Below are 26090 nucleotides of genomic sequence, written 5' to 3'. Positions count from 1 at the left end.
ACGCTCGGTCCCTTGGGCATATTTGTTTGAAATATTTATGCCCCTCCAATTAAAACACTCAGCAGCCTAAAATGACTAGAAGGGCCTGTGTAGAAAAGAATATTGCTACTATACAAGAAGGGACATTTTGGGCAACATATTTTCATTGTCAAGACAATTTGGTCCTGTTTAGAGAATCTTAGCAAAGTGAATGTTATATGCCTCAGGTGACCAAAGCTAGTGCACCCAGCAACCAAAACTGTAAGATAATTATGCTGTTATATACTTGTCTGAAAAGTGTTTCAGTGTCTGACATTTGATGAGACACACAATGTAAGTGCAACATTATTATATTTGGAACAACAGAAAAAACATGTAAAGTATGAGATCAACGTTTACTTTTCACCATAAAAGTTTGAAAGGGTAACCAAGACTGAAAGATTAGTTAAAGACTGATTACAATTTTTAATACTTGAAACTCAGAGACAAATATATTTCATAAGAACAATAAAACAAACATTTCTCATAAGCATAGTAAATTTCTGCCTGGCTTTCTGTGCTGTTTTATTTCGCTCTAGTTCAGTAGCATACAGTATTCATTACAGTGTAAAACACTACACATAGTGCACAATATAGAGTTTTCAGTGTCTGAAAAAACAAAACATTGAAACGGCAGTAAAAGTATCAACACGCGTAGTTATCTGAATTATGGAAAGCTGTGTGCAGTGCATCTGACGAATGGTCGTGCAGAGCGTCTCCAGCTTTCATCCTCTTCGGTTATCGTTCAGTTTCTCTGCGATTTTCTGTAACTCCAAATCCATTGCTGCCAGATTCTCAAGCTCCTTTTCCTTAAAAACACACCAAAGATATATGCTTTTAATATACTTGAAAACTGATTATTGTGCTTTTGCTTTTACAGTAATAATAATTTCAGTAATACTTTGAGTTTCCAAATGACCGTCAAGGACATTTTAGCTTCAGATGATCAACATGTTATAATTTACCCATTACATTCATTGTACGCAGTCAATCAAAATTCACGAAAGAACATTTGTGGGTGGCACAAAGAGGGGCAAACATAGTATGCAGCGGCACAGATGTGCAATATGTAGGAGGCATGACTGCTCACAGCCTCGAATCAACAGTACAATATTTGGAAAGCATGGCCATCTCATGTTAAATTTGGCCATAATTGGAATGATTTAGACATTCCATAGAGCTAATGCCCCTGTAAGAATGTAAATGTACATAGCATCCCACCTGTTTCTAAATGCTTCTGGGGCTTCACATTTTCATTTGCTGAAAAGCTGCTAGGAAAATAAATAAAACCATTTCCATTTACTCTAAAAGTGGGTATCTAGTCAATTCATCTAAAACCATTCCACCTAATACCATTCCATCAAAATGTTTCCATCTAAAAAATGTCGATCTAATGCATGTTTTGGGGGGTAAAGGGTTAATTTTTGTTCAGGTGTATTTTAAAGGGTAAAAAACAGGGATTTGGAGGAGGGGCAAAGCAAGGAAAAAAGAAAAAAGAAAAAAATGCATTACATGGACATTTTTAGATGGACACATTTCAATGAAATGGTATTAGGTGGCATGGTTTTAGATGAATTGACCATAAACCCTCTGAGTGTTATTTTGAAAAAATAATGCTGTAAAGCTGCTGGATGCCCATATACTTAAACCTACTTCATATGGCACTGACAACCTTCATATTGTATCCTGGGTACATTCCAGCCAAGTATTAATCTATAAGTGGATGTTTTATGGGAAGGGTGGCAGCAACACAAATCAGTTGCTTGTTATGTTCCATAAAGCAGATCATAGGGGGAGGGAGCATAGGGCGTACACGGAGGATGAGTAATTGTGGAGGATTCTGGGATCGACAGTTAGGTGGAGTCGGAATTAGTAGGCCTTCTCTTCTATTCTGGAGGTTTAAAGGCCTGATGATTTTGAGTTGTAGGTTGTGTGTGAGAGGACTGTTACAGAGTCTGGCAGTGCTGACTGAGAATAGATTTTTTTCTTCATTTTTAATCTTTTGGGTTGAAAGGTGTGCCTGAGTAAAGGGGGGGAATGGGAATTGCACGTTGGTGGCAGGAAGTGGACTGTTTCCCTGCAAGGTAGTGGAGTTTCTTCATGTATTTGGCCCTGAACATTAAAAAGAGAACCATGAATCTGTGTCTTGGGAGAAAAAGCCTGTGCAGTTCAGTTTTTTGTGGGAGCGCGGTGGTCATCTTTGGAGATCAGCCATTGGGCTGCATGAATATCAACTTTTTTCTGATGCCCTTCTGAAGTGGGGAAGATGTTGAGAAGGTAATTTCCTCCATCAATGTAGGAGTTGTCTCAAGGCCCGATGCCTGCAGGGTGAATTGGAAGTTATAGTTCAATTTGCTGAGGTCTAGTAAATACTGCGATAGCTGGAACCTCTTGGTGATCTTAAGGATGTTGATCTTGTAAGGCAGGTGGACATCAATGTGGAAGCCAAGGGATATTGAGCATTGCGTGACGATGGGCTGAATACCCCTAGGGCCATGCTGTTGACCCAGGTTTAGGTCAGATGGCTTTATAAGCTGCCATTAAATGTAACACTGTGAAGCATAGTTAAGTGATGTGAGAGTATTGATGGATTGAGATGTTTTGAATGGTTAGCAGGACACGCAAGAGTTCTATGTATCAGGTAAAGATAATAGGGGAAAGTATGTATTCCTGAGGGAGGCCACATGACTTTGAAAGGCCGGGGATCGAGAAGACTCCATTTTGGAAAATTGGTGCCCAAGAGACAGAATGGTGGAGAGCCGTTGCAGAAATATAAGGTTAGTGAGGCCCATGTGGGTACACATGGTGCCGAAGAATGCTTAAAGGCCAACAGCGGCAAAGGCAAGCTAGGCAGCTGTGGTATCATGGGCACTCACGTAGCACGTGAGTAATTTGTTGATCATGTGGCCCAATGTGACGAAGAGAGGAGGTTCCCTAATAAAAGTTAGTTGTTCCCCGCCAACCCATGGGTGTGGTCTGTTTCCTTTGCTGGGCGATGCGCACCTGTTTTGAGGCTGACGTTACAACTGGCGATGAGGGGACATTACTGTGTGGTGCAGAGACACCCCGTGCATCCCACTCCTGTACTGAGGTAATCCACCCCCAGATCATTGTGGGCTACCTCCCTGTACCATTCAAAAAGAAATTGTTACAAAAATGCACATTCTGGCAGAAATACTGGTGCTGGCACAAACCACCATAGCACTGGAGCACCAGGTACCGACACTGAGCAAGTTGCAGATAACTCCCTCTGTGTCAATAAAAGAGGAAACGCTGCACAAGATCCCCTCCCAACCCAGGCCAGTGAGAGAAGACAAAAGTTCCCCATGAGGGTTCATGTTCGGCCGTAGTACAGGAGTGCTCAGCATGGGGCGGTGAAGACTATTTCAGGGCGATGTGCAAGGCACACAAAGGATGGGGGTCATACCGGAAGGACTACAGAGCATATCGGAAAAAATCACCTACGTGCCATGCCAGAGAGCAGAGACTCAAGCGCTCTGAAAAGAGACACACATCCCGGGAGCAGCACAGTCTCAGGCCCACGCACGCCCCCTGAGGTACGCAAGACAAGAAAGAAGTGTATACACTACCTATGGACATGGACCCCATCGACAAGTGAATCTGAAATCCCTCAAGCCTAGAAAGACGTAAAGGTTACTTATATGCCAATGACTCACAGTCCAATATTGTTGTTGGCAGTACTGGGAAGGTCATATCACTTCCTTATAGACTTGGGCGCAACTGTGAATGTAATGCCTGAGGACATGTTCATGAGACTGAAGAGGCCACCCCACCTGAAGAAAGCAGGGATAGAGATCTATGCCTACGGCCCAAAGGAGACATTGCCGTGCAAAGGAACATTCACCACAATGTGCTACTATAAGGACAAATCACATCGCATCACGATCCACGTCATTGGGGCGGAAGTCACCAGTGGATGCATCTTAAGCTTCAGATCAGCAATTTAGATGGGGTTAATCCACATCTTATACCACATCATGGCCAACAAATACGTCACCCCGATGGCCAAAATAGAGGCAACCTTCCTTTCCCTGTTCAAGGGGACAGGCAAGCTCAAGGAACGACAGATAAAGCTACATTTTGACCCATCCATCAAACCAGTGGTGCAACACGATAGGGGCATACCTCTCAACATCCAGCCCCAGGTAGAAAATGAGCTACAAACACTCATGAGAGACTACATCATCAAGCCCACCTCTGGTCCCACCCCACTGGATTTCACCGGTGGTCCCAGTACCCAGGAAAGGCCCTGACAGACAAATCAGGTTGTGTATAGACATGAGCATGCCGAACCAGGCCATTCTAAGTAAGCGTCATTAAACACTGCACATCACAGACATTATGCATTTGCTTAACGGATGAACAGTTTTCGCCCAGCTAGATCTAACAAAAGGATATCACCAAATTGAAATAAGCAAAGATTTTGCGCTACATCATGACGTTCACCACTCATTTGGGCTTGTTTTGCTACAAATGATTGAGCTTTGGAATCTCGTCGGCCGTGGACATTTTTCAGGAAGAAATATGGAGGGTGATTTGCCACACCCCGACTGTATAAACTACAGCGATACCATACACATTTTTGCCAATTCGCAGGAAGATCATGATGCCACTGTTCGGAGGGTATGCAGGGTACTGGAGGATGCCCACTTAACCCTGAATAGAGACAAATGCGAATTTAACAAGGCTAGCTTGAAATTCTTTGGGCCACATCTTTTCAGCCAAATGGAGACAGCTGGCCTTACAAGTTACTGCATGCAATATTCCCCTGAGTTTGCATCTGTAAGCACCCCTCTGCATTTACTCACAAAGAAGGACCAGCCATTCTCCTGGATGCAGCGTTTGATTGCATCAGGCGAGACATCGCGAAGGTCGTATGCACATCATATTTTGACCCAAACCTGTACACGGAACTGACGGTCGACGCCAGCCCCGTGAGACTCGGCACCATTCTTGCTCAGCACTTTGACAGTGGTCACGCGCCACAGAGGATTGTCTCTTATGCCAGTAAGAGTTTTACCGAAGCCGAACAACGCTACTCTCATGCTGACAATTCTCACCGTCGTATGGGCATGCAAGCACTTTCACTTGTTTCTCTATGGAAAACTCTTTACCGTCATCACTGACCAACAAGCTCTGGTCACCATATATTGGAAACCATCAGCGCAGATGCCACCTCGTATCGCTCAGTGGGGTCTGAGGCTACAGGAGTACAGATTTAACACTATCCACAAGCCTGGAAAGCACGCCCTACATATATAGATTAAAAAAAGCAAAGTCCATACCTAAAAACAATGACATTCAATAACAAAATATATAAAGCAAGAGGAAAGAACAGTCTGTTAAAACAATGGATAACTTACTATATACAAAATCTAATCCATGTGTGCTAAAATCCCAAATCCCATAACCATTCCATAGTTAACACATGTTCAATTCACAGGGTGGTAATGTGAAAACCTTCTATAATGTTATGGCCTAGCGTAAAACAGACATTTACCAGGTTAATGCAGGAGATTTAAGTATGTTTATTGCTATGGTAGGTGCAGTGAGGGGGGAAAAGTGGTTGACCATGTGTCAAGTATGAAGAATGTATCATATATTTACTAAGGTTTTGTTCAAATTCAATTCTATGTCAATACCAGAGGCTTCTATAATGCTTTTTTCTACTCTTTACTTCTCGAGTAGCATTGTACATGTTTAACTGAATAAGCAAAAAAAAGACAAAACTCAGAGAAAAGAAGAAAAGAACAGTCTTGATAGTTTCAAACTAAAAAGTTCTGATGTTCACCCAACATGCTATTCTCCATCAATCCCTATCCCTAAAGCTGTATAACTGACTCTTCCCTGCTGTCTTCCTCTTCTTTCTTTCGCTGCTGTACAATTAAACTCAACATCTTAACAACTTGCTCTAGAACATTACTGTGACTGAACTTTGGTCCATTCCTTCGCTAACCTGATGACTTAACCTCTGTGCCTGCAGTGGAAAGATAACACAAAGAAACTTTTAAGAGGCTGGGGCGGGCAATCAATGTCTTAACCATGATGCTTCTTCTACTACCGCTGCTGCTGCATGCCTCTTGCCTTGCTTAATGGACTTGTTCACATTGCCTGCCATTTGGCTTGGGTGGGATAATATTCTGCCTCTGTGTCTTTATTAAAACCATGATTTTCCTTAGCATTAGTATGGATAATCTGTATTCTATGTCAAAACCAGAGGCTCGTATTATGCTTGTTTAAAGCATACTCACCACCAAGGAGGACACTGGGTTGATCGGTTTAAAGTAAACATTCTTCTTAAACACTGATTCATTTGACCAGCCTGTGGCTTTCAAAATGTCTTCTAGGCAAGCCCATGCCTGAAAGCTTTATCGGCGATTGCCCTTTTCACCAAGTGGGCTCCGAAACAGGATACATCTATTCCTGCCTGTTGCAATCACCACTGCACCCATCTACTTAGGTAGCTGAAGAGATTACCTTGAAATCTTTCTGTAGGGCGATCAACAGTTGTGTTGCTCCAGGTGGTCTAAGCTATTTGATCGCTGCCACATGAGCTTCAAGGGTTCCGATCGGTCAGAGCTTGGGCTTTTCTGGAAAAGCTGGGTAGGGTGTGCTCTTCATATTGATTTTTGTTCTCTTGATGATGTAAAAACATTACTCCCTCTGGGGCATAGCTCTTTTTATTCGCTGCTAGAGCTCTGACGTCAGACAGCCTTTTGCAGGGGAATAGACATAGGAGTGTTATCAGTTTGACCGCCAAGGCTTTACAGGATAGTTTGCCGTTTTCAGATCATATCCGAAATAACCACAGTACTTTGTTGACATCCCATAGTTGTGTATACTTGGGAGTTGGAGGTGTCAAAGATTTGACTCTTTTGGGCAGCCTGTATATGAAAACATGTGTGCTTACTGCTGACCCACCAATACCCTTGTGGGCTGCTGAGATTCCGGACCTGAAGATATGTATTGTTCTGTACTGTGAGGGGTCAGAAATGTGAGACGGACACAAAGGTATTGTTTTCTCAAGGTTTGCCATTTATTAAAGGAAAATGTGCTGGATAAACGCGTATCCTTCCCTATCCTAATAAGGAGGCCCCTGCCTAGCCCACTAATGCTAAAAAAAAATAACCTAATGTCCAAAACTTCTCTGAGCCTCACATTTATACACGCAATAAATGAATACAAGGAACCTGATGACTTAACCTCTGTGCCTGCAGTGGAAAGATAACACAAAGAAACTTTTAAGAGGCTGGGGCGGGCAATCAATGTCTTAACCATGATGCTTCTTCTACTACCGCTGCTGCTGCATGCCTCTTCCCTTGCTTAATGGACTTGTTCACATTGCCTGCCATTTGGCTTGGGTGGGATAATATTCTGCCTCTGTGTCTTTATTAAAACCATGATTTTCCTTAGCATTAGTATGGATAATCTGTATTCTATGTCAAAACCAGAGGCTCGAATTTTGCTTGTTTAAAGCATACTCACCACCAAGGAGGACACTGGGTTGATCGGTTTAAAGTAAACATTCTTCTTAAACACTGATTCATTTGACCAGCCTGTGGCTTTCAAAATGTCTTCTAGTCAAGCCCATGCCTGAAAGCTTTATAGGCGATTGCCCTTTTCACCAAGTGGGCTCCGAAACAGGATACATCTATTCCTGCCTGTTGCAATCACCACTGCACCCATCTACTTAGGTAGCTGAAGAGATTGCCTTGAAATCTTTCTGTAGGGCGATCAACAGTTGTGTTGCTCCAGGTGGTCTAAGCTATTTGATCGCTGCCACATGAGCTTCAAGGGTTCCGATCGGTCAGAGCTTGGGCTTTTCTGGAAAAGCTGGGTAGGGTGTGCTCTTCATATTGATTTTTGTTCTCTTGATGATGTAAAAACATTACTCCCTCTGGGGCATAGCTCTTTTTATTCGCTGCTAGAGCTCTGACGTCAGACAGCCTTTTGCAGGGGAATAGACATAGGAGTGTTATCAGTTTGACCGCCAAGGCTTTACAGGATAGTTTGCCGTTTTCAGATCATATCCGAAATAACCACAGTACTTTGTTGACATCCCATAGTTGTGTATACTTGGGAGTTGGAGGTGTCAAAGATTTGACTCTTTTGGGCAGCCTGTATATGAAAGCATGTGTGCTTACTGCTGACCAACCAATACCCTTGTGGGCTGCTGAGATTCCGGACCTGCAGATATGTATTGTTCTGTACTGTGAGGGGTCAGAAATGTGAGACGGACACAAAGGTAATGTTTTCTCAAGGTTTGCCATTTATTAAAGGAAAATGTGCTGGATAAACGCCTATCCTTCCCTATCCTAATAAGGAGGCCCCTGCCTAGCCCACTAATGCTAAAAAAAAATAACCAAATGTCCAAAACTTCTCTGAGCCTCACATTTATACACGCAATAAATGGATAGAAGGAAGATAAGGCCCCTTTCAGTTCAACAAAAAAGTTAATCAATTCAAACTTAAAGGTTCTTAAAATCACTCCTTGTGGCCAGGGTTGAACCCCCTTCCCCTGGATCAATTCAGGAACATTTTGAGCACAGTTCTGTTTTAACAAAGTTCCTTTTAGGGCAATACAAATCTCTCTTCCAAACACAGTGGCCCTCATTACGACCCTGGCGGAATCCGCGGTGCAAAATGCACCGCGGAGCATGGCGGAAAGCCGCCGATAGCGCCATGGGGGTTGGCGGATTTACCACCCCATGCCGACCTTGGCGGAGCGGTAAATCCCCAATCCCCATTTTACCCTTCCCCATTCCCATTCTTGCCCCATAGGGTATAATGGGAGTGGGGAAGGAGTTAATTACGCCGCCGTAAAGTACGGCGGCGTAATTAACAACGAGGTCCCTTAGCGCCATGGTTTTCTCCGCCCGGTAAAACCAGGCGGAGAAAACCTCCATGGCGCTAAGGGAACTCGTAGTACGGCGGACGGGTCCGCCGCGATTACCGCTGGCGGTATCCCACTCCGCCAGGGTCGTAATGAGGGCCAGTGTCTCTCTTTGGGACACAAAAAATGTCTTTTCCACAAATGTTTTTCACAATTCAAAACAACTGATGTTTTCCACAATATCCTTCTTCGAAAGGTAAATGTTCTTTTTCCACAACACAAGATTAAAACAAAAGCAATTGGTCTTTTCAAAATGTTCCACAAGTAATAACTCATTACACCTTCTTCAAATGAACCACTTTTGCCAGGATAGCAAAACAACTTTTCATGACACGCCTTCTGCAAATAAACTACTGTTATCAGTTCATCAAACAAAATATGAGCTGTATTGTTCTTTCCTTCAACAAAGGTCTTTCCAACAAAGCGTTTCAACATAGATATACTTCAATAAACCATCTTCTTGTTTCCTGGCACACTCGCCTGCCAGGACTAACTGCTACAGTCCCTTTTCTGGATTACTCGCCTGCTAGGAAGAAAACTCCTAAACTACATTCAACTTCGAACGCAATACTTGTTCCACGATTCTCCACACCAATCTCTCTTGAAAGGAGAATTAACCAACAACTGCTTTTTCTTAGAATCTCTTGACTCTTTATAATGTGTGTTCCAGTTTCTGCCAAACTGATAACTTTTAAAAGAAGAGACATTGGGCCTCATTACACGGATGGCGGTAAGGATTTACCGGTACCGGTAAAATACCGGTATCGGTAAATCCTTACCGCCTTACTACGAGGTCCCTTTGCGGGTTGGGGAATTTAGCGCCTGCTTTTTGCAGGTGTTAAAAACCAACCCGCAAAGGGACTTTGGTGCTAATTACGGTACCGCAATTTGCGGTACCGTAATTAGCACCTTCCCCATTCCCATTATGCCCTATGGGGCAAAAATGGGAATGGGGAAGGGCAATGGTGGAAGGGGGAATTACCGCCCCGCCAACCTTGGAATAGGGCGGTAATTCCCCTTTCCACCAAGGCGGTGCCGGTATTTTACCGGCATGAACCATGGCGCTAATAGCACCATGGTTCACCGCCATCTGTGTAATGAGGCCCATTGTCTAAGTATCTCTTATATGCTTCTTGACAACCTTTGGACTGTTGGCAGTTTAGGTTAACAGTTTGCCCCAGTTGGTATCCCAAAAAGGGAGAGTTGTTGTCTCAGTATGGTTTCACTTGGCTGTTGGCAAAGCTGACTGTAAGCTTTCCTCACTTGTAATCCCCCATGATGGAATTCACGTCCTTGCCACTTCTGCTTTACTTCTTTAGGCACTTGGTATTTGCAATTAGAAAGTTTCTGCTTTCTTTCATTGAGTATTCAGTTTTCAAAATGATTGGAATTCAACTTTCCTTCATTAAATGTTCGATATTAAAAATGTGTAACGTCTACTTTTTTAACAGTTTGGTATTCAGAATCATTGATCTTTAATTACTTTCCTTTACGGAGCACCCCGGGCTCAGCATTCACATTTAGCCAACTCACTGGTTGTATTCTGCTGCTCTGTCCCATGGTCAGGTGTTGCAGCAGGTCTTCAGTCTCCCGTCCACCTTCTTTCCTGTGACCGCGTTCCTTCAGTGAGTTGCGCGTTGGTCTCCAGGAGCTCTGGCAGCTCTGATGATCTTCTGCAGCCTTTCTCTCACCGACACGCCATGTGCTGAACGGGGAGCATGTCTCCTCTTCAGCTGGGCCTCTTCTTGACATGCCGCTTCCCGCTGCACGCACTCTGCAATTTGCTGGGTCTCTTCTTGACACACTGCTATCCCACCAGGTGCCTAGGTCTATCACAACTAGATTGCACCTTTTGTTAACACTACTTTGAATCTTCATTGCCTCTGGGCCCTTCTTCCTCGTCCCAGTACCATATGCGTGTTAGTTAATGAAGTCCATATTAGAAAAAGTGACATTAGTTTTGTAGTGAGGATTTCCATTTAAGGTGGAACTAGAATATTTCAAAGGTTTCATTTTTAGCTCTCGAACACCTGAGGAATCAACATTATTCTGTCAGGATGATTTCCCCTGGCATGTTTTTCGAGCATTTATATGGGAGGGACTTGCACATTGATTACATGCCATTAGATATTTAGGAATTATTTGATTTTCATCCTCAGAAGAATATGAATATCACATCTCCCCAAGCAGAGTCACCACTTCCCCTTGATAGCCGCCTCTTTCTATGCGATAATTCTGCCTGATACCACCCCCAGGGTTAGGATCAGGTAGCAGCTGCCTTCCCCTGGCCACATGGGAGGAGACTTTAGGCTGAGGTTTGGTGATGACTCAGGATTCTTCACAATACGCTCTGCCTTCTGTGGCTGAAGCTGCCAGAATATTCCCAATATAGATCACGTCAGTGGGCTGAATGTCTGTAAGATCTGGTTGTTCCAGGAGCCCAAAATTCCTCAATGAGGTGTTCAGCTTCTCCTGAAAGGCCTGACATTTGCCAGGCATCCTTGAAATAAACCGTTCTATTAACATTAGTGAGCCCTGAACCACTAGCGTGTGGGGGAGTCCAACTGGATCCAGAAAGATCTCTCATTCTGATGGGAGGATAATGGGATTCTCTATTGACATCTATAGGAGGTCTGGTAACCATGCTTGGCCCCAGCAGGCTGGTGTGACTAATGCTAGTCTTGCTTGACTCCTGGCTAGTGCTAGTGTCCTCAGGATCATTGTGAATAGGGCAAAAGAAACTTCTTTACTAGCTGTCTCCAATTCTACAGGAAAGGATCTGTATGTAGGGTCTCCAACTGAAAAACTAGTTGAGTTGCCTGTTCACTGGCAAGGCAAATAGGTCTGTTTGACAATGGCCTCTCAGTTTCATTATAGCCTTTGAAAGACTTCCCTGTCCAGCCAATCGCTGCAGTCCAAGAGATGTATGAGGGTCCAGTCTGCTCTGATTCGAGATGCCCAGCGGATATGCTGCCATGACTGTTATGTCATCCACCAGAAACACCCACAAACACCCAAGGTGAAGAACTCAATAACATTAATTACTTTGTGAACTGGGTTTTAGAGGAGATTGCTGTAAAGAATCATTAAAAAAATCTCAGTAGAAGGACTCTGTAAAGTGGTACACATCAAAATGACATGGCATTAAGAAAGTGAATAGACAATTGGAGAAAATCTGGAGGAAACATCACCTACAAGCAAAGAAATGTGCCTTCTATCAACAGCAATGTATCTACAAGGGGTACATCCTCAAAGCGAAGAAAACACATTACTTCAGACATATTGACTCAGCTCAATACAGCCAAAAGGAAATGTTCCAATTAAAGAAGGAGATTCTAAGATGCCGCCGATGTGTGAGGACGCGAAACCCTGTCCTCCATCAGGGCCAACAAGAGCAGGCCCACGGGCCATCAAGCAAGGTGATCGGAGCCCCGCTGCTATGGATTCCGAGCATTGATAAGCACCCACAGGGACAGGGGAAGCAAGGTGGTGCAGACCGTCACCGGCATCACGAGGACGAAGCCTGGTGCAATCAAGATCAGAGAACAGGGCGGGTACCAGGGCACAGCTTAACCCCTGAGCCGGAGACAGAGGAGCAATCCTGTGGTGGCAAGGAAGGTGCTGGGCGGCCGAGGCGGCAGGCCCAGAACGGGGAGAGTGTGCTGTGCATGTAGCAGAGAACGCTGGAATACCGACTATGACAGAGGCAGAAGGGGACCTGGCCGTTAGTCACTGTGGAGTCCCCCGGGCGGGGAAAGGGGGATCTCCATGAGGCGACTTCCGGGGAAGCTGAAGACCCGGGCAGGGAGTGAGCAGGGCCCTGCTTGCCCCCCCCCTCTCATAGGGGTGTCGGGACCGAAGTGGACGTTTCGGCAGAACGGGCACAGTACCTGGAACTGTAGGTGGCCTGCCCCAGAGTAAAAACGTACAGCAGAAGCCTCAAGCAGTGGACTACGTGGACCGACATGGAGGAGAAGGGCTACTGACAGGTGGACACCACACTCTCACTGAAGTGATGCTCCAGAGGGGAATCGCATGGCCCCGGAAGATCGCGCCCCTAGGGAAACCGGAGGTCAGCTGCAAGACCCCTGTAGTGTCCCCCCTTTTCACCCAGGCCAAACATAAAATAACAGCCGACTCTCAAGGGGTCAATTAGAGCATCGCTGTCAACACCGCCTGGTGTAGAGCCACAGTACAGAATTGGAGATGAAGTTAACAAGCGGGACCTACGAGGAGACCTCACAAAACGTGTCTTTGTACAAAGAAGACCTACTAGAATGCCTAAAGGGTCTGCAAGATAGAATAGTGAACACTTTCCAGGACCAGTTCCTTAGCATGAAAGAAGATCTGCAGAGCTCCTTAAAGGAGGTGAGAGAGGAGATAAACAACCTTGGCACTAGAGTAGAAATCACGGAATGGAGCCTATCAGAAATGACAGAGGCAGTCTGATAAAACAGAGAACTCTTGGAGCAAGTGGCAAGGGCCACTCACAATCTTGAGTACAAGTAGAGGACCGGGAGAACCGGTATCATAGGTCCAACATTCGCGTGAAGGGACTTAGTGAGACGATCTTGGACTGTATTCTGAAAAGCACGATACAACAATGCTTTGGGAGTCTGTTGCCGGACATGCAGTCGATTGAAGATAGACCATGTACACAGGGTAGGTCCCAAGAGGACGGTCCCGGGACAGAGACCGAGAGATGTCCTGGCAGCACTCTCCTTTTACACGATGAAAGAAGATATTCTATGTGCGGCAAGGGTGCAGCAGATCATAACCGATAATGTGACGTAAATCCAACTTTATCAAGATCTGGCTCTCTTCACGCTGCAGAAAAGGCGAGCAATGACCCCGGTCACGAAAGTGAAAATCGCCAAACACATTTCTTACAAATGGACATTCCCATTTGGGATACTTTTTGCGTGGGACGGCAAGGAACAACGGGCTGTGACGTGTGAGGAAGAACCGGAAATTATGAATCGGGATGAAGACGGGGGACAGCCGGCACATGTCTACAGAGCTGATGCCCCGAAAAACCCTAAGCCATGGGAATGGTCGGGAGCAAGAGGTCGAAGGGATGGCAGAGAGTGGCAATTGAGAGGGCCCCAAGGAAGAGGAGGGGGTGCCCAGCACACAGGGGGCAACTGACACATATAACAAGGTCACCAATTTACTGTTACGCATGCCCATTGAGCGATTGGGGTTAGTTGGTCTTAAAGGGAAAAGGGTTAAAGAGGGGGATTGATGATATATGATTGGAAGGGGGGCCTGAGAGGCCCAACTGTGGTGGGGAGGATGGGAAGACATCTTGGAATTTGACAGGGGTTGTAGTTCTCCCCTGTTAGGGTGGAACCTGTGGTTAAACCAGCGATCACACCCCAGGATAGTATACGGGGCAGTTTGAGGTAACACTAGCCCTGACCGGGGGGAGGGAGGGGCAGAAAGGGGAGAAGACAGGTGGAGGGGAGTAGAGTTGAGGATGGTTCAGGGAAAGGGGTAGGGGGACAGGGCCAATGGGAATGGTGGAGGCCTGGGGAGGGTCAGTGAGTTCACCATGCACGGGGGCGGGAGGTATGTTAGATACAACAATGAAAGCAAAGCTGCTAATGGAAAGTTTTAGTAAGAGAGGAAATGCCATGGACGATTCTATCACATAATGTATGGGGTCTGAATATCCCAACTAAACACAAGAAAATAGAGCGGCAAATGTGTTGCTACTCTGCGGAATAATAATGTTCCATGAGACCCATATAAGGAGGTCTGATAAGTCGATTCCCCGATTTCATAATTTTATGCAGCTTTACCAAACAATGCACAAGGGAAGATGTCGGGGGTAATGATCGGCCTCAAAGACTCTCTTCAGGTGCAGGTACAAATGTGTTGCTACTCTGCAGAATAATAATGTTCCAGGAGACCCATTTAAGGAGATTGGATAAGTAAATTCCCCGATTTCCGAATTCTATGCAGCTTTACCAAACAAATGCACAAGGACAGACGTTAGGGGTAATGACCGGCCTCAAAGACTCTCTTCAGGTGCAGGTATTACAAACACTAGCAGCCCGAGATGGGAGGCTCCTATAAGTTTAGGCACAAATAGGACATAGGGAGGTGACCCTAGGTACAGTAAATGTGCCAAACACAGGCCAGGAGAGTTTCCTGAGGGAGACCTGGCTGAAATTGGAAAGATTTGCAGAAGGCCATATCATTCTCTCCAGGGATTTTAATTTGGCATGGGACCCTGCTATAGATAGAAGTGGGGGGAGTCGACTCGGGAGAAACTCACCCAACAACCTCTTACAAAGGGCCTTTAAGGACTTAGCCCTTAAAGATGTGTGGAGATCACTGAAAAATGGGGAGAGCGGGTACACTTGCTTCTCCCATGTGCACCAAACCCTGTCTAGAATAGACTATGGGCCTCATTACGACCCTGGCGCTAAGGGATTACCGGTACCGGTAAGGGTACCGGTACCGGTAATCCCGTAGTGCCTGATTAAGAGGTCCCTTTGCGGGTTCCCACCTTAACGGCTGGTTTTACCAGCCGTTTTGGAATGGACCCGCAAAGGGACCTTGGTGCTAATTACGGTACCGCAATTTGCGGTACCGTAATTACCGCCTTCCCCATTCCCATTATGCCCTATGGGGAAAAAATGGGAATGGGGAAGGGCCATGGTGAAATGGGGAAGTACCGCCCCGCCAACCTTGGAATGGGGTGGTACTTGCCCATTTCACCATGGCGGACTCGTTACAATACCGGCAGCAACCATGGTGCTAATAGCGCCATGGTTTAGCGCCAGTGTTGTAATGAGGGCCTATATGTGGGTTTCAACAACAATCCTGGGGGAGGTGGAGAATATAAAAGTGGGAGTGCTATCACTATCGGACCATGCCCCATTGGTAACATCGATAAAGAGTGGGGGACCATGCAGGGGGTTGTGGGTTTGGTCATTTCCCCGGGGAATATTGTCTGATAAAGCTATAGTGCAAAAGTTAGGAGATAAAATAGCGGAATACTTTAAGAACAATAAAACAGTAGATGGCTCACAAGAAGGGATTTGGGAAGCATTTAAAGTAGTAATGAGAGGAGAAATGATTGCACTCCAAGCACACAAAAAAACAGATGGTGGCAATGGAGAACGATCTAGAAACTCAGTTGCAGGAGGTGATGCAGGACTTGGCCAGGAAAAAGAGTAAAGCCACATACAAAAAACTGAAAGAGAGTAGGAGACAATTAGAACTGATGCACAAACAGTGGAAAGATCCCTTCTGCACAGCAATATTATATAAATGCTATTAAGGTGGGCAGACCCCTGGCCAGGCAAGTGAGAAAGGCGGAGGATAAATGAACTATAGTAGCTATCAGACAACCAGATGGCTCAATGGTCGACAATGATATTAGAATCATTTTGATACTTCTACAGGACGCTGTACTTGTCTGATGATCCTGATCAACAGGCCATACAGCGATACTATAGGGATCTCCCAATTAACACATTCACACCTCCAAATAGGAATGCTTAGAAGAGGACATCATGGAGGAGGGGGTGGAGGCAGTAACAAAGACCTTACCACATGATAAGGGCCGGGGAACAGATGGGTTCCCGGCTAGCTTCTATCAAACATAGCGTAAGCGGCTGGTCCCCAGACTTATGTGCCTTTTTAACAGCTTTGGAGGTAGAGGTATTGTGACTCGTTCTATGACAGAGGCGAAAGTGGTGGTGTTTAGCAAACCCAACAAGGACCCAATGTTATGCGGCTCCTACCGCCCCATAGCATTACTTAACTTAGGTGCTAAGATCTATACACTGGTGCTGGCTGCTAGACTAATGTCCCAGCTACCGGATCTGATAAGGACAGACCAGTCAGGATTCATTAGGGGGCAACAAACATGGGACAGTATTCTGAAGCTGACCCACCTGATAGAGAAGGTAGGTATCCGAAAGATACCAGCAGTCCTTATATCACTCGATGCCGAGAAGGTTTTCGACTGTGTAGAATGGCCATTCCTATTTTCAGCTATGGATTGAATGGGGATAGACCTGAGATTTCTGAGCGTGGCCAGGGTTAATTACGTTGAACCCTCAATGCGCCTCTCTATCAATGCACATCTATCTGATAACCTAAAGATTACACAGGGAACTAGACTGGGATACCCACTGTCCCTGCTGATTCATGCAATCTTCCTAGAGCCCCTACTAACATTGTGCAGAGGCAACTCGGCTATTCGGGGCATACGATTTGGGGTAGAAGATGATAAGGTAGCAGCATTTCCCAATGATATGGTGATAACTGACAGAACCGGTAACATCTATACCAGCCTTGATAAAAGAGCTTGCTAGAATGGTGAAAGTGGCAGGCCTGAAGATCAACATGCCCAAATCCGAATGACTGGGGGTGGGACCCATAGAAGACCCGGCCGCAGAACTAACACTGGTTTCTCCATTTAAAAGGGCTAGCGGGTCTATCACATACCTGGGAGTAAAGGTGGAGGACACTATAGCGGGTATGTATGGAGCCATGACCATACTCCCCAGATTGCTCTACTACTTTCAAGCATTCCCTGTTAAAGTACTGCAGACTTTCTTTAAAGAAGCCAATCAAACTAGCGAAATTCATATGGCAACACAAAAGACTGAGATTAGCCATGGGAACTTTGATGGCCCCCCAGACAAAAAGGGGGTCTGGGACTGCCAAATCTATTGAGGTATTATGAAGCAGCCCAACTGTGTGTTTTCTAGGAATTATTCTCGAAAGACAGGGCTAAACCAAGGCCCAGAACGGACCGAGCAGTGGCAGGTACCCCCCTAGAGGGACTATTATGGTTAAAGCAATGAACATACGCTTAAACCAGGTACTGTTGTTGACATGCAAGATATATGATCTACTAGCACAAGGACTCCTCACCATGCTCCCTTCCCCTTTTACTCTGCTGTTTGTTAACCTGCACTTCTCCCTGGGAATGTGTGAGAAACCGAAGGGTGTCTCACCCTCTAGTCCTTTGGGACTTGTCATCCAGGTGGCCAGGACATGGCCATCGCTTTTAGACCCAGTTCCTGGGGGTGGACCAGTGTGGGAGGATTACCTGAGTGAGGGGTCTTCGGAGAGTGTGGGTGAGGTAACTGATGGTGAGACGTGGTATTCCCCCCTTTCCCATACCCATGCACCATCCTACCAAGTAGGATATCTTGAGACTTCAACCCCTCCCTCTTTCCCTACATGAACAGTTTCACACAGACAGTGCGCTCTGGGGAATGATAGACTCAAACCCGGATGGACATGTCCCGCTAATCGGGTCAGGCAAAGTCAGGAATTTGACTTTAATCAAGTATATCTGATACCCATTAGTTCTCCCCACACAGATAAAAGGTGGAACATAGAGACACAATCTGAGCAAGGTGGAACACGAGAAGGACCAGAATGTCCGGGGCGAAGGCAAAAGTACTGGAGCAGAGCGACTGACAGAGGGACGAGAGTCAAGGGTAGAGAACCCAGGAGGTCCCTGCAGGAGGTCGTTGCCTCCGAAGAGACGTGAAAGATACGCGGAAAAGGCTAAATTCCAGACAAGAAGACTGCATGGTGTTTCAAGGGCACCAGCAACCCTGCCGGGTGAACAACAGATTTGGAGAGGCGAGGCCGAACCTGTGGTATTACCCTTGACTCGGGAATTAAAAACCACAAAGACAAGAAAGGAATACACACAACTGGTGAGTTGGCGAGCGAGCAATATGAAAGGCTGGTGTGTGTGTTAAGGAAAAATTGAAGTTGCCACAGTATATCTCACAATTGAAGACTGCATGCATGTGGATGAGATGCGAAGGAAGACAGACCTGTGGTGAAATTTAAATTACTGATAACTGTGAAGCCAGTGATACAGAGTAGCGGAGCGGTCCGGTGAAAGGAAGTAGCCTACGCGAAAGTTGAAATGTTTTGTTATAAAGCGACGAAGTGAGAGAACTCTAAAATGTGTAATGATCAAGATTAACCCCGGAAAAAGGGGAAGTGAAAAGGTGAATGTTGAACTTTTGTGCTCATCTAAGACAGCAGGTAAGCATGCACCAACATGTGTTTACACCCTCTGTCCCCACAGGCCATCTCCACCCTCTCTGGTCCCCCTGTGTTGTTCCCTTGTGCCCCCACCCTTCCTGCACACAGGAGTCTCTCCTGATACATGTGGCCAATGCTAGATTTTACTTTTATGGACTTCATTGATTCACGGTGCGTCACCCTTTCTCAACTCTCATACTGGACTTCCTTTGCATCTTGTACTCATGGTGGCCCTGAATCATACTCTTCCCATCTTCATCTTGTATCCTGGCTTGCAACATTATGTGTTACTACTGACTTCTGCAATTGTATTTGCGCTCCCCTCTTGCTTCTCCACTCTTTTTGACTGCTTACTCTCTGTTCTCTCCTCCCCTACCCTCTCCCTTATCCTATCTCCTTCCCTCCTCCCCTTACTTTCTTGTATGCAATTACTCTATCAGAATTGTCCCTGGATTTAGTATGATAGCAACCTCCAATGTCACCCCCCCATCTCCTTAGTCTCGCCTTCCCCCTCCCTCCAGCACTATCTGAAACGTTGTCAAGCCTAGTACGATAGTCGCTTGTTTTGTTCCTCCCCTCCCTTTCTGCACCCCTCTCCCTCACCTTTTGTTTTCCTCTGGCTCTACCAGAAATGTCATCAGGCCTAGTACGGTAGTCGCCTGTCTGTTTCCATTTCCTTCCCACGCTCCCACTCCCTTCCTGTCGTCAGGCCGAGTACGATAGTTAATTTCACATCCTTACAGTTCATGGTCTGTAAAAATGTCGTCGTATTTTCCCTTGTTCCCTCCCTTGCCTTGAAGCGCTTTGAAACACATTGTGTATAGGCGCTATATAAATAAACTATCATATCATATCATGTCATATCATGGTACTGAACTACCGAGACCAAGAGACACTGGGGTAAATAACCAAGAGTGTGAACTGAAGGGAAAGTCGAAGTGGTTCTGCAGAGGTCTATCATAAAAGCTTTGCACATTTGAAAGTCTTTGAGATCAGGAAAAGGTCTGAGCCCGAATGAGGGAGACCGAAAGTGTGATAAATTAGGGGAAGGGAACCCCTAAAGAATGCAAATTAAGCTTGGAGAAGGGAGCCCCTGCAAATGCTGTGATTGAAAGGTCTGAGCCTGACCGAGGGAGACCTAGGTGAACTTTTTGCTTTGAGAGGTCCGAGCCCGGCCGAGGGAGACCTGCGTGAACTTTTGTTGAACTTTGAAAGAACTTTTGAAAGCTGGAATAAGTGGCTTTAACGTGAGCCAGAGTGTTTCATCCTGGTTACGGGGACCCCCTTAATCTGTGCTGTCCAATGTGGGAATGAGAGCTGACTCAGTCACATTGATTGTATAAGAGATAGGGCAGGCATTACGTTTTGTTAGTATAGGCCATTTTGATTTGACAGAGACTGACCAGGACTGTGTTTACTTTATTATTTGATGGTAGATACTACTCTGATCATAGCTATAGGGTAAAGCAAACCAAACCAAACCCCGAAAATTGAATAAAGGTTTTGAAATTGTATCTCTTATGTCAGTGTCATACTTATGATGCCATGCCTCCTTTACAGATGGTACAGAGATCCTTTCCGGTGCTGGCGAGAGATGGGATGCAAAGGTGGGCTGGAAAATTGTTTTCAATGTGACCCATATTGAATGATGCTAGACAGCCCAACACCACCTAAAAAGGTGTAAAAAGATGTTTCTCCCCAAAGAAAAGTTAAAGAATTGGTCCAAATGGTGAATTACAAAGCACATTTTGTCCAGATATACGGAATAAAAAGTAATGTTGTAGAAGGGGTGCATAAGTGCATTTAACATTTCTGATTATTATTAGGTTATGAAGAAACAGTTCACAGATATTACGTGTTATTTGGGAGTGGAAGGCATATTCTGATTGTCTGCCAGTCCCCACCCTAACCTTCAAAGTAACCTTTGAGCCATGGTATCTGCAGTAAACATTGCCCAAAGTTGTAATAGGGGACAATACAGAAATATGATCTGTTAGTGATATGTTATTTATATGATCTGATATGATATGGCATTTATAACGCGCCTATACACAAGTGTTTCAAGGCGCGACGCACAAGGGAGGGGGAACAGAGGGAAGATAGACAATGATCCTACTAGGCCAGGTGTCATTCAGATCGCGCAAATGCATGGAAAGGGGGAGGGGGAAAGTGCCGTACATGGGATAAAGACTAATAAACAATAAGTAACGTACGGGCAGCTGGTGGCAAGTGCAAGGGTAAGTGCAGACATCAGGTGTCAAGTGCAGGTGGTGGAACTGTAGGAGTACAGAAACAGTCCCTAAGTGCGGGGGTTGCCAGGAAGGCAGCGCAGGTGTGCGACTGGTGGGGGGGGGGGCCCAAGATCAGGGGGTGGCCAGGTAACCAGTGTAGTTTCAGTACCGACCAGGAAGTCAGCAGGGGAGAGGAGGAGAAAAAGCAGAAGCAAAGAGAAAGGTTTTGAGGTGCTTCCAGAACCGGGGATGATTCTCCTCAAGTTTCAGGGAGGCAGGGAGGCTGTTCCAGAGGGAGGCCCCAGCCAAGGAAAGAGATCTACCACCAACTCGTTGCTTGGAGAAGCAACTGACCCTGAGGGAGTTGGAGGCAGATGAGCGAAGAGCTAGAGAAGGAAGATATTTTGGAAGAGAGAGCTGAAGGTATTGAGGCCCCAGAAAGCCTTGTGGACATTGCAGAGGGTTTTGAGCTTGATCATCGCAGCCACTGAAGGCCAGGGCAGAGATTTCAGTCCTGAAGGGATACAATCCCTGGGCTTGAGGCCAAGGACAAGTCTTGCAGTCCTGTTCTGGATGAGTTGCAGAGGGTGGAGAGTAGAAGCAGGCAGATTTAGAAAGAGGCTGTTGCAATATCCCAGACTAGAGAGAACCAGAGCTCTGGAGACAGTGAGCTTCTGGGGGAAGGAGAGGAAAGGAAGCATACCTCTGATTAGGTGCAGCTGGTAGTGTGACTTCTTAAAGATGTCAGAGATGTGAGGAGAGAAGGAGAGTGTTCAGTCGAAGATGACCCCAAGGTTTTTAGCCTCACAGGTGGGAGCAGGAAGAGGGCCAAAGGAGGCTGACCAGAGAGTGACAGGAAAGGAGGGAGCGGGTGTTGCAATGAGGAGAATATCGTTCTTACTGGCATTAAGGCAGAGATCATTGGCGGCACACCACTCCTGGATGGCGGACAGGCAGTCAGAGATGAGAGAGGGAGAAGAGGTGGCTGAGGGTAGCCTGAAAATGAGCTGAGTGTCGTCCGCATAGCACTGGAAGTTGGGGCAGAGCGCAGCAATGCGGTGGGCAAGAAGTGCCAGGTATAGGTTGAACAGCCAGTGAGAGAGGTTAGACCCCTGGGGAACACCACAGGTAGAGATAGAGATGGAGGAGAGGAAGGACCCAAATTGAACCTGGGAGGGTCGATCAGAGAGGAAATAAGTCAGCCATGCCAGGGCCTAACCAGTGATAACCAGGTTATCACGGAGACGGTTGAGCAGGATGGCATGGTTGACCATGTCAAAGGCAGAAGAGAGATCCAGTAGGATGAGGACACAAGGGGTGTTGGAATCAAGTTTGGAGAGCAGGTCTTCACGGATGTTCAGGAGAGCAGTTTCTGTGCTTCTGGCACCTCTGAAGCCAGACTGATGATCATGGAGACAACCAACAGATTCAGTGTGAAGATTGAGCTGGGAGATGGCCAGCTTTTCCAAGAGTTTGCCCTGGAAGGGAGTGATGGAGATTGGGTGATAGTTAGCCAGGCAGGATGGGTTGGCAGAGGGTTTCTTAAGAAGAGGGTGAACAAGGGAGTGCTTCAGGGGGGAAGGGAAGACTCCAGTGGTGAAGGAGTGGTTGCAGAAGTCGACCAGAGCACAAGCCAGGGAGACAATATGGTCCTTGATGGTTTTGGAGATACAGGGATGAACCTGTTTTGACAAGACTTTCATAGATCAGACTTGTCTAGAAACTTTGTTTGGGGAAAACAGTGGAAAGGCAGAGAAGGAGGGAGGAGAGGTGGCCGAAGAAGGGCCAAAGGGAGAGCAGGGAGTAGAGGGAGGAAGGGGAGAGGAGGAAAGAGAGGACATGATGTCCTGAGTTTTAGAGATGAAGTGAGAAGCCAGCGCCGTGCAGAGGGCCTGGGAGGGGACAGGAGAGGTGGAGACTGTGGCAGGATTGGCCAGTTCCGTGCAGATTTTAAAGAGTTCAGCCGAGTTGTTAGATGCTGCAGAGATGTGGGCTTGAATGTGAGCTCTCTTCTTGGTGAAGATAGAGAGCAGGTGTTGCCTTTGGAGCATGCAGCAGGACAGTTTGTCAGAGGATGTACATGAAGCACGCCATTTCCTCTCAGCCACCCTGCACTTGCGTTTGAGGGTGACGAGGTCTGAGTCGTACCAGGAGTTACACTTGGCTTTGGGCTTTAGGCTGATCCTCATGATAGGGGCAAGAACATCAAGTATCAGAGATAGCAGAGTGGAGTATGGAGAGGGCTGTGTCAGGGTGTGAGTCAGCCAAAGGGGGAGGGGGGATGAGAAAGTGGCGGCGAAAGCCTCTACTGACTCGCACTTCATGGGTCGGACGCCCGAGAAGGTGGGTGGCAATGATGGAGTTGGTTTGGCCTCAGGGTTAGAGAGGGTGAGCTGGGAGGAAAGGAGAAAGTGATCACTCCAGGAGAGAGGAGTGGTGAGAGGGATAGAAAGGGGAAGGTCTGAGGAGATCAGACCATCCAGAGTGTGCCCTGCAGAGTGAGTTGGGCCAGAGGGGAGAATAGAGAGTGAGAGAGAGTCGCAAAGGTCGCGAAAGAGTCCAGAAGATGGACAGGAAGCATCCAGGTGGATGTCAAAGTCTCCAAGAAGGAGGAGTTGAGTGGTTGAGACCAGGAGGGACGAGGAGAGGTCCGCCCACTCAGAGAGAAAGGAGGAGATCTGATTAGGTGGCCGATAGATAGTAGCCACAGTGAGGGACTGGGTAGGAGAGAGAGAGAGCCTGCAGATGAGGAATTCAAAAGAGGAGTAGGCCTGCGTAGGAATGACAGAGGCAGGAATCCACTCGGGGAAGATCAGGGCTACACCCTTTCTGGAACGGTTGGACCTGGGCGCGGAGAGGATCTTGTCGCTGTCAGGGAGGAGAGTGTCAAAGCTTGTGACAGAGCTGGCTTGGTGAGACCGTGGACATCAAGGTCAAGTTCCTCTAGAAGGCGGCAGATGTCGGGGGAATGTTATAGCACTTTTCACACAACAAATTACCTAGAACATTTCTAAATACAAGTATTATTATCCAACCAAATTTAGTCCTCATTTGACACTCCCAGATGAAGGAAAAGCTGAGTTGGCATTGCCAGGATTTGATCATGTGACCTGCTGAACCCGCTGATCTATCTTCCCGGCTGAGAATGATGAAGATAGGTTAGAGTTAGCATGAAATAGTCAATCCATAAAAGAGAGCAGGATAGGGCTGACAGTTAAGCAGGGCACGCAGTAGTCTGAAACGCAAGACTTGAAGGGATTAAGCTGCCAAGCCTTCAAAGAGACACTTCAGCAGCTGGGGTAGAGGTGGGATCAGAGGTGTCCCTACTGTAAACCTCAGCCAAAACAAGAGCAGAGTGATTGATTTCAGATCATGCATGTGTTAATTAATTGGGGACACTACTTTAAGCCTTGTTATCGTATAGGTTCCTGTCCTGTATGTTTATGCTGGCACATGAATCCCTCCTATATTTTGGCCATTTTCAGGTACAAAGATTCTCCCTGTATGCAGAAGCTTTCCAGCTTGGACTTCTTAGTATGGGTTTCAGTGTACATAGTGGGGGATTTCCAAGTATACGCTAAACCTAGGTTTTTATTAGGTCATATCCAGACCTAAGTACCCTATTATTCATTGCCCCAATGCCTAGAAATATCGAAATATCCCTGGACACATCTAGGAGGCCCACAGATCCAGGCAGTAGCATACAGTTCTTATTTCTTTGAATCTAAACTCATGGAAGCAGCGCTTGTTCTCTTGTTAACAAAGGGAATGGTCTAAAGATATCACATTGACCTGGCTTTTAGTGTAGTGTATGTTTATTTGCATTTAACTCTGCTACTGCCACACATAGTCCCTCTAGCACTCAGTACTATTGGTATCAAATGCAATGTCCCCCAATATAGGGATTCATCACTGTCATACTAGCATGCTTCACCGTATTTCACTGTTCCCACACGCAAAAACAGACAGTCTACCCCACCAAAGGAGTCAACACTGTCGCCATGTTACACATTAGTTTGTAATGTACTTCCTCACTGGCATACCCAAAGTCAAATATATGTTTGACTTAATAAACAAGCTAGTTTCATGTATGTTTTCTTGTGGACAGCTTTATTGTGACAGGTAGCAAGGATGAGCTACCTGAGAAATGTATTCATGTAGTCCTTAGGTGATGGGCCTTGTTTGTGTCGTAATCCACATCATCTAATATTGGTAACTGCATTAGGAAATACGATTATGTTTTGATTGATTGATTGATATGCTATTTATTATGCGCCTATACACAAGTGTTTCAAGGCTCAACCAGGCAAGGGGGCGGGGGACAAGAGAAAACAAGACAAAGGATCTTACTAGGCCTAGTATCATTTAGATCATGCAAATGCGCAGTCAAGAAGTGAAGGGGAAGGGCACCGAGAGGGGTTGGGGGAGTGCACCCAGAGCAACAGGGCCCTGAGTTAAGTGCAAGGAAGGGCTGGGCCTCCCAAGGGACTCACACCCAGGTAGTGCAGATAGGCCAGTTGGCAGTGCAGGAGGGAAAACAGGCAAGTGCAGTGGGACTGGACGGGTGGAGGGGCTGGGGTCTTCTATGACTCAGAGGACCACCAAGCAGCCAGTCAGCATGGAAGTGCAGGAGGAAGAGAAAGGTTCGCAGAGGAAAGGCAGAGAGAAAGAAGAGGGGAAGTGGAAGGAACTTAAGGAGATCCGGCTCAAGGCGGAGAGAGGCAGGGAGGCCATTCCAGAGGGAGGCACCTGCAGAGGAAAGAGATCTACCCCCCAGTCTCTGCTTGGAGAAGCGACTCACCTGCAGAGAATTGGAGTAGTTGAGCGGAGGGCTCTAATAGGAAGGTACTTAGGAAGAGAGCATTTGGGAAAGAAAGGGCCCTGGC

At 46.3% G+C, this 26090-nt stretch overlaps 1 protein-coding gene across 1 annotated transcript in view; it reads right to left on the bottom strand.

Moving 5' to 3' along the window:
* Positions 1 to 424: 424 nt before the first annotated feature.
* CHGB (chromogranin B) overlaps positions 425 to 26090 on the bottom strand; it is a 318820-nt gene continuing 293154 nt past the window's right edge. Inside the window, exon 5 of the mRNA XM_069608269.1 lies at positions 425 to 827. Coding sequence (XP_069464370.1) covers positions 744 to 827 — 84 coding nt within the window. The 3' untranslated portion in view covers positions 425 to 743. The remainder of the gene's footprint in view (positions 828 to 26090) is intronic.

This window comes from Ambystoma mexicanum, chromosome 4q, assembly GCF_040938575.1.
Source record: "Ambystoma mexicanum isolate Mex_15411 chromosome 4q, UKY_AmexF1_1, whole genome shotgun sequence".
In the NCBI taxonomy this organism is placed as follows: domain Eukaryota; kingdom Metazoa; phylum Chordata; class Amphibia; order Caudata; family Ambystomatidae; genus Ambystoma; species Ambystoma mexicanum.
The sequence above is the reverse complement of the archived record's forward strand: the minus strand, read 5'-3'. Positions and strand labels throughout refer to the sequence as shown.